Source organism: Nannospalax galili, unplaced genomic scaffold (genome assembly GCF_000622305.1).
Source record: "Nannospalax galili isolate Female #2095 unplaced genomic scaffold, S.galili_v1.0 scaffold538, whole genome shotgun sequence".
NCBI classification, from domain to species: Eukaryota; Metazoa; Chordata; class Mammalia; order Rodentia; family Spalacidae; genus Nannospalax; species Nannospalax galili.
In genome coordinates, this window is record NW_008343842.1 from 621,878 (window position 1) to 635,326 (window position 13,449).

A 13,449-nucleotide genomic window follows, 5' to 3' on the forward strand; every position below is an offset into this window, starting at 1 on the left:
ACCCTGGCCAACAACTCAAAAGAAGGTATCTCCTATCTGGCATTGTTGCTTGTTATGTAGCCTTTACCTATACATATGGACTCTTATGAAATTATATTGGCCCCTTTAATCTTTGGTTATACTTTCCTTTTGGGTGTTTAAGGCCATATAGTTGGTCCAGATAAACCGATTTATTTTTACTCTTAAGGTCGTTTGAGGATCTGTTCCTCAGGGGTCACATGGGCTTGGGAGGAGCTCCTGGCTAAATTTTTATGGCTAGGAGACATTGTTTGATTCAAGCCATTGAGAATTTATACTTTTTGGTAATTTATTACAGTAATAATAGAATACAGTACTTTTTCCAACCTTTATCTTTCGTTCATCTAAGTGCCTGGAGGTTGCTATTGAGCTTACATGGGCTGTTACTACTCTCCTGCCCATGGCATGCATATGCTAATGAGGGAAACCTACAATCGGTTTCTGAGGTAGCTAAAGATATCTGGAGAACTTACTTAACACAGGAATTAATATGAGAGGTTACAATCAATATCTCTCATTAAATTTTGGTGTCAGTATCAAAAATAGAAATTATCTAACCCAATAAAGTATTTTAATATGTTAATATTCCTCTCTATGCAATTCCCTGTTGATAATTGTTAAAATTCCCCCATAGACATCAGCATCAGAAAAGAGACCATTTCATCTAATAGATGATGAAATGCATTAATAAAGTCACTTTTTTTTAGCATGCTTCTATTTTTAAGAAGCATTTCAGGAAAGAAAAATATAATTCTTACTTCAATTGGCCCCAAAGTCATGTCCATTTGAATTTCATTCTCCCGGATACAAGACAAAGCTTCCATTGCAAATCTGACATCATCTAAGTCACGAATCGGTCTAGACAACTTTTTCAAGTATTCATTGATAAATGCTATCATGTCTGACATTTTCTTTTTATATTCTTCATTCAAATATCGACAGAGTAACATCTTCCATGCCTTGGCCTCGATTGATAAGGCTAACTTCACTGGCTCTGAGGAAGACCAGAAAGATTAAAAGGCTGAAAAGATTCTCTATCTGAGCATCTCAGCTGTCCCGTTCCATTCAGTAGTCACTGATCACACATGGCTGGCTCTTGGTCACTTGAAGCCTGACTCATTTGTTAGCTGTGCTGTAAAATTATTAGATTTCAAAGTCTGCCCCATCTCTAAGAAGTCTATCTGGCTGTTTGAGAAGGATGCGACAGCCTGTGAGGGAGAATTTCTGTAGGGATTTCACTGCTGTGTGAAACTTGCTGGGCTCTGGACATCCTATTAGCAGCCCTCACATGCCCCTACTTTCCTCTAGGGAAGCGCCTTTCAGTAGAGTGAAATCTATTGTTTCTCCTGCTATGCCGTGGCTTTAATTTTTCTGTTATTCTACTTCCTGCCTCAGCCATATAGTTAGAACATTTCTATAACCTGACTTGACTATCCCAGGTCAATCCAGACCCATTACAGACCAATCAAAACAGTCCTTTCTGGAAAATTTGCAATGAGAGTTGCAGGGAGGGGACAGTCACAATCTGAGGAGCAGAAAAAGGAAGAGGACGTTACAGGTGGAGAGGACTTCCTCAGCCTGTGTGTGTGCGTGCGTGTGCGTGCGTGCGTGTGTGTGCACATGTGCATGTGTGTTGAGACGAGTTTCACTATATAGCCCTGACTAGCCTGAAACTCGATATTTGGCCCAGGCTGGCCTTGAACTCACAGAGATCTGCTTGCTTCTGTCTCCCAAGTGCTGGGATTAAAGGCGTGCGCCACCACACCTGGCCAGTTCCTCAGCTTTCTACACTGTCCCCTGGTCCATTCTGAAGATCTAGATACATCTTGGATTCTATAATATATATATTTATTTATTTTTATGTTTTTGAGACAGGGTCTCCCTGTAGCCCCAGCTGTCCTGGAACTCACTATGTAGACCAGGATGGCCTTGAACTCACAGAGATCCACCTGCCTCTGCCTTGTATTATTTTAGTCTTTAAAGATTTGTTTTTAAATCATGTATTTCTCTGTGGCTATATGCATGAGTGCTGTGCTCACAGAGGCCAGAAGAGGGTACTGGATCCCCTAGAGCTGGAGTTACAGACAGTTGTGAGCCACTTGACATGGGTGCCAGGAACTGAATCCAGGTCCCTTTCAAGAGCCCTATGTGCTCTTAACTGCAGAGCCATCTCTCCAACCCCATACCTTTCAATTTTAAATGGTGTAAACTGGGTGTGGTGGCTCATGTCTGTAATCCCAATACTCAGAAGGTAGAGGCAAAAAGATCAGGAGTTCAAGGTCATATCTTGAGCTACAAAGTGAGCTTGAGGCTAGCCTAAGCTACATGGAACTGTCTCATAAAAACAAATGAAAAAGAGTATGGATGATCTAGGACTTCTTAAGCATTTTCAACATCAAAGTTGCTTAACAGCTGCTTGCTAAGTAAAACACCATTTCACAATTCATATTCTGATGTCCCTTGGGACTCCAAAGAAAATATCATAACATGTGAAAATATTCTCTCCATATCAGATTCTAGACCAGAGCGCTGCTCAGGCCACAATCCCTGCTACAGCCATTCGGAGACCCACAGACACCTGCTGAGGGCACTGTCTGTGAGCCTCTAACAGACTTCCAAGCTGCCCCGATTTCTCACCTAGAGAAGGGAGTTTATACCAAAGGGAATATCAGTGGTCACACATCCTGGTCCCCACCCGCCTTCCCTGCCTCCTGCCTGGGAATCAGAGAAGCTGGTTGCAGGCTAGTTCTGTGAAACACCTCCTTCCTCAGGAAGCTATAAGAAGAGACCCCAGTTCTGTCAAGGAGCCTGATTCTCCTCAGAGCCTACCGATCCTCCTGGATGTCTGCTTGTCCATGGTATTACTAACCCTTCTAATAACTCTTTACTTTCAACAATCCATCTCAGTGCCCCCAGACCTTTCAGTGACAAACATTGTTTAAGTTACCCGTGTGCAGTTCGAGGGCTCCCACAACAATAACAGGTTTTAGCTCATCAATCTCCTCTTCAAAGGTTGCATAGTGGAGAATTTCTGATCTGATTTCAGTCAGAGAGGGGTTGTTGGCTAAAAAGTCCTGTCAGGCAAAGCAAGAGTTAATACTTTTTTCAGTCCTTAGTGAAGTAAATTATGCACTTATAATAAATTGGAAACTGCACTTGTTCATACACTTGTCCATGCTGTGGAAGAGAATGTGTTGGAGATTGGGATGGCCTGTCTTTGAATGAGTGGAACACACAACCTGAGATCAAACCATAACCTCTGCTTATGGGTGCGACCCTGAACACAGGTGTCTCAGGACCCTGACCTGTGGAACTGTTGCATGATTGGAAGAGGAAGTTGACTAGATCAGATAGGCTGACGGTGTTCCTCATTCTAAGAAAGGCATCTTAACTTCCCTGTCCTGAGAAAGCAAACATCTTGACCAATCACCAGACAATAACCCTGAGTAAGGTATAAATATCCTGCTATATAATTGCCTTAGCTTACAGCAGCAAAAAGTTACTGTTGCTATTTTTTCGTCTAAAAATGTTCTGATGCTTTGTATCCAACTGCAGAAGCTATATGTAACTGCTAGTTTCTCTTATGTATAAAAAACTGTTGCACTCTTAATCAAGTGGGCTTGTAGCCAGACCTACAAGTCCCCAGAGTTCACTCTGCACTTCCCATCCACCATCTCAGGGCAGGCTCCCCATAGGGTGGCCTCCAAGAGAATGGGCTGTCCTGATAGGCCTGGACAGGAGGCCAGGTGAAGGGGTTTCACAGAATGCCAGGACTGGTTAGTCTGGGTTCAGAAGCTTCCTTGAGACTCTAACCAAAAGCACAGCTGTGCTGAGTGCCTGGGCTCTGAGCTGCACTGGGCACATGCACTTGGCTTTTTAAGGGAATTAAACAAAATTTGTCAAAGCCTCATCATTATCAATTGCCTCAGAGTGTCATGGTGAGAATTACCCTAGCTACATCTGGGTGCTTGGTATTGGTGGATTCTTACTCTCTCATGAGTACCACACACCACATACATACATATATACCCACTCACAAGCACACACACACATTCACACACTGCACATACACATTCATACACACCACACGCTGCACACACACCACATACAGATACAAATACACAGTAACAAGCATGCATGCGCGCATGCACACACACACACACACACACACACACACACACACACACCCCTCAACAGAGACAAGCAGTTGAAACCCAAAGAACACCACAATTAGAGGAGGCACCTTGACTTTGACATCCCGGTCTTCTGTCCAGAGACTCTTGTACTTTTGGAAGTCCTGTAGGGCCTCATTGGCTGCCTTCCGGAGAGAGTTCACAGAGGAGGAGAGGAGGAGGACCAGCTTGGAGATGTCCTTGTGCTCTGCCACACCAGGGTAAAAGTTCTTCAGCTTCCTCGCAGGAACGGTTTCTTCAAAAGATCCTGAAAACAGATGTTTCTAACTATAGAGAATATCTGTATTCAACTTTAAGTATTGTCAACTATTTTATATATATATATATATAGTGCTCTTTAAAAATGCATATGGAGGGGTGTAGTAGCTCACACCTTTAATCCCAGCCCTTGGGAGGCAGAGGCAGGCAGATTTCTGAGAGATAGACCAGCCTAGTCTACATAGGAAGTTCCAGGCTAGCTGGAGCTACAAGGAGATCCTGTCTCAAAAAAAAAAAAAAAAAAAAAAAACCAAATAAATAAATAGTAAAAAGTGTATGTGGTTTAGGGGTTGTGCTTTATTACATACATACACACATTTATCTGTTCATTTATTGTGTCTGCATGTGGGTGTGTGGGTACACATTCCACAGTGTACCTATGGAGGTCAGAGGACAAGTTGGAGGAGTCAGTCCTCTCCTTCCACTATACAGGTCCCAAGGACTGAACTGAGGCCATCAGGTTTAGCAGCAAGCACCTTTACCCATTGAGCCATCTCCCTGGTCCCAAATACTTTTTTACATTTATTTATTTAAGTGTGTGTGTGTGTGTGTGTATGCACAACATGTTGTATGTGTGGAGGTCAGAGGTTTTCTCCTTCCGCCATATGGGTTCTGTAGCTCCAACTCAGATCATTAGGCTCAGCGGCCAGAGCCTTTATCTACAGAGTCATCTTGCTGCCCTCGCTCCACCTCTTGTTTCTTTTATACAGAATTTTATGTAATTCAGCCTGGCCTTGAATTGGTTGTGTAGCTGAGGGTGCCCTTGAGCTTCTGATCCTCTTGCCTTCACCTCCTTGAGTACTGGGATGACAGGTGTGTGTCACCACACCTTGGTCAGTCAGCTTTTAATTGGTCCATGCAACGCTTTGGTTTTCAAACAGTTGTTAACAATTAAGAAGCATGTGATTTCACCTGAAATTCTAGACTCCCAGCTTTGCCTTTGAAATGACTTAATGTGGTGTTATGCGGCCCATACTCCTGCAGAGGAGCAATTAGCTATGTTGACCAGCATCTATTGAGTTTACCCACAAACTGCAAGACTGTTTGCTCTTTTACTATCTTTATATTTATGCAAAGTTAAAGCAAAATAAAATACAAGGTACTGGCTTAACCGATGGATGTTGTGGCATGCTTTGGTAAGTCAGTCTTTTCTACTACTGAGAACCCCACTGCCTAGACCATTCTTGCTCATCCACCCACGTGCTGGGACATTTGTCAGCAATTTGGGGCTATAACCAATCATGCAGCTATGAAAAGTGAAATAAAGTTTATTAGAGCAAATGTGATGTGGCGAGGAAAATCAGTGTCGAGGTTTATTTCCATTTTTGGCCTTTCATAATTACTACAGTAAAACAGTGATTAAAAAAAAAAAAAAACTTTGTTCATCCGTGACCAGAAGACAGAAATGGCTGCATGCTATGTTTTAGATGAAATACGGAGGGATACCAGTTTTATCAGTGGAAAATGTAAAGAGCAAACATATAAATCTAACTTCTAAAGTTGGGTATGGTGTCATGCTTGGGAAGTAGAGGCAGGAGGATCAGTTCTTTCACCACATAGTGAGTTTGAGGGCAGCTTGGCTACATGAGACCCTGCCTTCAAAATGTGTGTGTGTGTGTGTGTGTGTGCATGTGTGCGCGCGCACACATGCGCACTGGAGAGGGGTCAGTGGTTAAGAGCACTGGCTGCTCTTGCAGAGGACCTGGGCTCAGTTCCCAGCACCCACGTAGCAGCTAACAACCCATCAGTAACTCTACTTACAGGGGATCTGATGCCTTCTTCTGGCCTCTGCAGGCATAGTACACTGCATATATGTAGGAAAACACTTGTACACTCAAAATTAAAAATAAATAAATAAATCAGGGAGCTAGAGAGATAGTACTGCAGTTAAGAGTACTTGCTGTTCTGGTAAAGGACCTGAGTTCAGTTCCCAGCACCCACATCAAGCAGTTCACAATCACCTGTAACTCTAGCTCCAGGGGGGATCTGACGCCCTTTTCTGGCCTCCGCAGGTACCTGCATTCATGTACACACACACACACACACACACACACACACACACACACACACTTTAAAATAAAAATAAATCTTTTTAAACCTAGGAAGGGCCAGAAGGCCCACTTAATAACAGTTCTGCCTCTACAATTCTGTGAAGATTCTGTGAAGGTTTTTTGTTTTCTCCCACTATGCTGGGGATTAAACGCGGGTGTTTCAACTTCCTTACTTTCTTTCTTCAGCATTTTTCCTGTGGTTGATTGGTCTTGATCAGCAGTGGTTCGAGAGGCGCTGTTAGGAATAGACCTCATTTGTCTGACCTGCTGTTGTCCCCAGTGTGCCACGCCTCTGCTGACCTCCAGGGTAAGCTGGATCATGCGGTTGATGGCTTGTTGAATGTCATCCAGGCTGGGAATCATTACCTACGGGAAGTAGTGACCACTGCATAATTCCACCAGCACATACAGCCCTCCCTCTGATTCATGTCATTGAGTTTCTCCCTAATCAGGCAAGCCTGTGGCAGCACAAATGGCCGGCTGCTTGTAGGAGAGGGTTGTGCCAGAAGGGGGCGCTGTAGGCTCCTCCGTTCTACCTATTGCAAGCTATAGCACCAGGTCTCTGGTTTCAGTCCTTTGAAGTGTGTCAAAGCAGCTAAGAAGTCCCTTCAGGACTGGGCTAATGTGGTGTTGGGAGGCGTGCACCCTCGGGCCAGACAGCAGTGAGCAGCTGGGGCAGTTACAGAGAAGAGGGCTGTTGGGAGGCTCCGGAGTTCAGTACACCGGCTCCTTCTTCTTATTCTGCAATATTTAATGAGGTGCCCCACTGTGGTGGCTTTGGGAAAGGGACTGAGGCTCCTTTGATGGTTTTATTTTAATGTGTAAAGAAAAAGCAGGGTGATTTCTATTTGCAGTTGACAGCAGAGAAAATCTTATCTCACACATCAGCTTGGAATACATCATGAGCTCTGCAGAAGGTGCATGCCTGTGTGTGCATGTGCGTGTGCGTATGTGTGTGCACGTGTGCGTGTGTACGTGTGTGTGCGTGCACGCATGTGTGTGCATGTGTGTGCGTGCGCGCATGTGTGTGCGTGTGTGCGCGTGCGTGTGTGTGCATGTTTGTGTGCACGTGTGTGTGCGTGTGTGTTTCTGTGTCTCTGTTTTTGTGTGCGCTTGTGTTTATGTGCATGTTTGTGGGTGTGTTTATGTGTATGTCTCTGTGTGTGTTTGCATCTGTGTGTTTGTGTGCTTGTCTTTGTGTGTGTCTGTGTATGTGTATGCATATGTGTTTATTTTATGTCTGTGTGTGTGTGCATGCATTCACACATGTGTGTGTGCATTGCTAGGAATCAAACCCCAGTGCCTCTTTATATACTAGGCTAAAGCTCTACTACTGAGCTACACCAATTTACCCCCAGCTCAGACACTTTTAATAACATATAAATGATGACACTTTTATTTTTTCAAGACAGGGGGAAGTAAAAATAAAAATACATGCTTAGCACCTGAAAGAACTTACTGATTTTTCAGAGGACCAGAGTTTGGTTCCCAGCACCCAAGTTGGGCAGCTCATACCTGCCTGTAACTCCAGCACTCTCTCTGGTCTCTACAGGTTCTGTACATACACACACACACACACATGCACACGACACATAAATTAATTAATTAATCAATTAAAAAAATACATGGAACCAAGATCTTCCTCCAGGTGAAAGTTCAGTTCTAATATTTTTTATTTATTTACTTATTTTTGCAATTGTGGGGATGCACAGTCTCACACACTAGACAAACATCTATTACTGTGCTTCTTAACTACATTACTAAAATATCAGTGTGTATAAAAATACTTACCACATTAGGAATTGCAAGATGTACTTCAGTTTTTATGAAGGAAATAATATTTTCTGACCATCTTCGTCCTTTGCTAGAATAAAACGAACAATTTAGCTGGTGAGCAACAGCCTAAAGTTTCAATTTGCTATTTTACAAGTTTCCACCCTAAAAATAAAGACCATTTTTTAAAATTATTTTTATTTATTATTTTCATTTTATGTGTATGAGTGTATTGCCTGCATGTATGTGAGTGCACCCATATCGTGCAATGCCAAGGAGGTCAGAAGAAGGTGTCAGATTCCCCTGGAACTGGAGTTAAGGACGGTTCGTAGCCGCCATGTGGGTGCTGGGAATCGAACCCAGGTCCTCTGCAAGAGCAGAGCCACCTCTCCAGCCCCATAAAGACCATTTTTTAAAATATCAAATTACATCCAAAGAATGTTACTTAGCCAGGCATGGTAGTGCACACCTTTAGTCCCAGCACCTGGGAGGCAGAGACAGGTAGATCTCTGTGAGTTTGAGGTTAGCCTGGTCTACATAGTGAGTTCCAAGCCAGCCTAGCCAGTGTTACTCAATGAGACTATGTCTCTAAACACCAAAAAGAAAAAGAAGGAAAGTGCAAAAAAAAAAAAAAAAAAAGAGCAAAAAGAAGGGGTCTGCAACGAGGTACCTGGATTGGGGGGTGGGGCCGTGGGTGAGGCAAGCGACAAGAGAAATGGAGACAAGACAGGGCTCTGATCAAGTCTCGTTTACTGAAGCACAAGCATGAGTTTAAATAGAGGATGAGAACAAAGAAGTGAAGAGTGAGCAATCAAACCGGTCAGAATGCGGCGGCCTGAGTTCTCTAAGGGAGGAATCTACTGATTTACGGAGAACAGGGCTGTTCACTGGAAAGGAGAACAAGGCCGTGGGCCAAGGTTGTGGGCCAAGATTGTCTGGCCCTGGCTGTGAGCCAAGGTTATGGCCTGAATGGAGAGGTCACCAACTCAGGTCTGCCAGCAGCCCTGAGAAATGGCTGAGCCTCAGGCTCCCAACAGGAAAGGTTATTTATCATAGAATCATAAATTGCAAAGCACTGAAAAAAAAAAAACCCACAGTAATAGTCCCAGAAGTAAAATGGTAATATCATGTGCATTTTCTAGTATTTGAGTGTTGCTTTCTGTCAGTAATAAGTAACCATTTAATGATGTTAACGAATGGGATGCTTTGCTCTCAGCCTTGGAGCAATGTAGACTATTACCAACAAAAAGCATACTTCATATACTTTATTTTTACAATACTAGAGATTGACAGGGCTTCACGCATGCTCAGAAACTACTCTACCATTGAGCTATATTGCAGCACCCTTTTTTACTTCTTATTTTAAGACTGGGTCGCTAAGTTTCCTTGGCTGGCCTTGAACTCCTTCTCTAGACCTCACAGACCTTGATTCTGTTCCTTTTGCTTTGGCCTCCTGAATAACTGGGATTACAGGCCTGTGCCTCCAGGCCCAGCTTAGACAGGAAGTTTCTAGTCAAAGTCTTCCAAAAGCTGCTTGTTAAACAATATCACTGATGTACAGACACATAGACGCATGGGCTTGGTGATGAAGCATGCGCACAGACACCTGAATCCGTTCGGCCAGCTCCTTCTGCCTTGCCGTCCACTGCTCTCCTAGACAAGATGATTTGAAAAATGCAAACTCTGTTTTTCCTTGAGAACCAGCAAAGCTGTCACATCTACAGAAACACCTGTCCATGTACAAACACCAGCAAAAAGGGGGTTGGGATCCAGAAGGAAAATAAAGACATCCCAGTTTAAAAGCAGAGAGCTGATTTGTACCACTCACTTCCCATTCTTTCAATGAAGAGCTATCAAGCAAGCTAACCCGGGGCTGGAGAGATGGCTCAGTGGTTAAAAGCACTGGCTGTTCTTGCAGAGGACCCAGGTTCGATTCCCAGCACCTACATGGAGGCTAACAACCATCCATAACTCCAGTTCCAGGAGAATCCAACACCCTCTTCTGATCTCCTTGGGCATTACATATCAGGGATACACTCAGATACATGCAGGCAATACACCCATGCACATAAAAATAATAGATTATATATATATACATATATATATATATATGTATTTTTTTTTAAAGTAATGTTAGAATCCAGGCCAGACTGCTCACTGGGCAGAGGCCCTTCTGCGCTCATTAACAGGCACCCTACTGAGGACAGCTGTCCCTGAGTCTCTACCTAACAGCATTCTAAGTCGGGGGCGGGGGGGGGGTGAGGGAATTTATATCAAAGGGGTTCTGATGACCACACATCCTGCCCCCTCCCTCTTCCCTGCCTCCTGCCTGGGAATCAGAGAGCCTGGTCTCAGGCTTGTGCTGTGACACCTCTCCCATCCTCAGGAAGCCACTTGGGCCTCCAAATTCCTTTCTTCAGGAGCCCCTGCTGTGCTGTCTCTGGTGCTGAGGCCTAAATGCTCCTCAGAGCCCCCTTCATGCTGTTATCTGTCTGTCCGTGGTGTTAATAACTCTTCTAATAAACTTCTTACCTCCAATAATCCATCTTAGTGTCCCCTTGACCAGGGAGACCCTTTAGTAGTGCTTGCCTACTATGCACAAAGCCCTGGGCTTGATCCCCAACACTAGATAAACTCAACATAGCGGTGCACCCCTGTAATCTCAGCGCTTGAGAAGTGGAAGCAGGATCAGAAGTTCAGGGTCATCCTTAGCAACAGCCTGGGCTACATAAGACCTTGTCTCAAAAATAAATAACAAAGATATTATTAAATTATATTATTACAGGTAGTATTAGATATTTTTATTTTTAGCACATTTTCAACTTGCCTGCCAACAAATATTCTCTTTTTCATTGTGTCCAAAGATAAGCATGTAGCTTTTTGAAGACTGTCTAGTAATTGATGAGAGAAAAAAGCATAGACTTCTTTACATTCCTGTAATAAGAAACCACGTTAAATTTAATACCAGAAATGACCTCTTACATTCCCAAAGCAGCAGCTCAATATTAAAAGCGACACGTGACTGGTAAGAAAGAATAAACTATACAATTTCAATGATTCTGTTAGAAATAAATTCAATCCCACACTGCTTGCCTGGGTTTCTTTAGATAAATAACAACATCTGAAAAGTGTGCTCTCAAAAACACAGAGCAAAGCACAGGAGGAGTTAAGCAAAGAGCCGGAATTCAGCAACAGTGTATTTGAAAAAAACTTGGTTTATTCAACAGTCAACAACTCATTCCAAAAGTTGAAACACTTCAAATGCGGAGCTTCTCAATACTTGACGTGAGGTATGGACACAGGAAGTGAATGAGTCTATATAGGTGTAGTGGATCCAGCCCTACTTTTTATCATCATGATTTGGAAATGGGGCTTGGTCGTGATAGGACTCAAACTCAGGTCCTGTGTGCTAGACCAGTTCCCACTTCCTCCAGAACCTTTGACTTCTATCATGAATTCCATGCTGGGCCAGGTCCTGGTTGTTTGTCTTTTGATTACCGTGGAGCCCTGCCCCTTTAAGGCTAGTGGGAGAGTCAGGTCAAGTCGAGACAGAAGAGTTCTCCAAACAAGCAGGTATGTCAAGCTTTTGAGAGTGGTTCCTGCTGATGAATTACCTAGCTAAAGCACAGATACGGTCCAAATCTGTTAGAGACCATTCTGGCAGCACTGTGGGAGATGGGTTTGAGAGGCAGAGGTGATAGTGGTCCCCAAGGGGAGAGACTGACAGTGCTCAGTCTTGCCTTAATGACAAGAGCACACCTCAGACAAGGACTGAAGAGAGGGAGGGACTGCTTCCTCTCCAGCTGACTCCCTCTGGTGGTTGGGGATTGTCTGGTGCCTGGTACTGAGAAGTCTAAGGGGTTGGTGGTGCAAACCTTTAATCCCAGAACTCAGGAGGCAGAGGCAGGCACATCCCTGTGAGATCAAGGCCAGCCTGGATTACACAGCAAGTTCCAGGCCACCTGGGGCTACCAGGAGACCCTATCTCAACACCCTTCCCCCAAATCTATACTGCTACAGGAAGGCAAAAATAGAATAAATATATTCTATTTGCTAATTTCCAAAACTGATTTAGAGCATGTGAGTGTTAGTAAAACAGAAGTGAATGAGGGGGCTGGAGAGATGGCTCAGTGGTTAAGACCACTGGCTGCTCTTCCAGAGGGCCCAGGTTCCGTTCCCAACACCCACATGGTGACTAACACCCATCCTGAACTCCAGTTCCAGGGGACTCTGACACTTTCTTCTGTCCTCCATGGGCACTGCACCATATGGGTGCATTTACATGCAGGCAAAACACTCATACACATAAAAATAAAAATAAATAAAATCTTTTTTTTTTAAAATGGAGTGTATCACTTTTCTGTTGCTGTGATAAAACACCATGACCAAAGCAATTTATAAAAAAGAGTTTATTTGGTTCCAGAGGGAGAGGAGTTGAGCAGCTCGGCAGGGAGGCATGGTGGCAGAGGCAGTCAGAGCAGAAAGCTGAGAGACACTAAGAGTGGGGCAAGGCTATGAACTCTCAGAGCCCACCTTAGCTGTGTGCCTCCTCCGGCAAGGCCACACCTCCTAAACCTCCCCAAACAGCCCCACCAACTGGGGCCAAGTACCAAAACACTTGGAGCCTATGGGGGACATTCCTCATTCAAACCACCGCAGAGAGGATGTGGGTGTTGTGGAATATAGTCCTCCAGGCATAACAACCATTATGATTTTAATTTTTAAAAAAGGTGATAACCTGCAAAGATACTTTCAGGATGGGGCCTGATGACTGCACCTCGGACAGGACAGGGTGGGGTAGATCATTAGACCCTCACCTGAGATTCCAGGCACTCTTTCCTGTACAACATACCCCCTTCCATCACCAGAGATAGGCGATGCTGTCCCACCTGCATAGGGTCCTAGGAGGTACTAGAATATTCTGGATGTAGAGGACTAGCTGAAAGGGAGACTCCATCTATGAGGAATTCACCATCCACATTGGGTTGGGACTTCTCATCAATGCAACTGTTCTGGTTTTACTCACTGGTAATACCTAAAGTGACCCCCTCATCCTTCTATGCTCCTATAAGTAAACTCAATAAACTCATCGGTTCACCAAGCTAGACTCTGGTGGAATAGTTTCTTAGGTCTGTTGTTGATGCTCTATCTGGAGT

At 44.0% G+C, this 13,449-nt stretch overlaps 1 protein-coding gene across 1 annotated transcript in view; it reads right to left on the reverse strand.

Annotated features, from left to right (window-relative positions):
* Dnah8 (dynein axonemal heavy chain 8) overlaps positions 1 to 13,449 on the reverse strand; it is a 308,707-nt gene that overhangs the window by 209,290 nt on the left and 85,968 nt on the right. Inside the window, exons 22-27 of the mRNA XM_008840196.1 lie at positions 11,121 to 11,227; positions 8,312 to 8,384; positions 6,694 to 6,886; positions 4,262 to 4,458; positions 2,966 to 3,092; positions 777 to 1,012 (exon numbers count right to left, since the gene is read on the reverse strand). Coding sequence (XP_008838418.1) covers positions 777 to 1,012; positions 2,966 to 3,092; positions 4,262 to 4,458; positions 6,694 to 6,886; positions 8,312 to 8,384; positions 11,121 to 11,227 — 933 coding nt within the window. The remainder of the gene's footprint in view (positions 1 to 776; positions 1,013 to 2,965; positions 3,093 to 4,261; positions 4,459 to 6,693; positions 6,887 to 8,311; positions 8,385 to 11,120; positions 11,228 to 13,449) is intronic.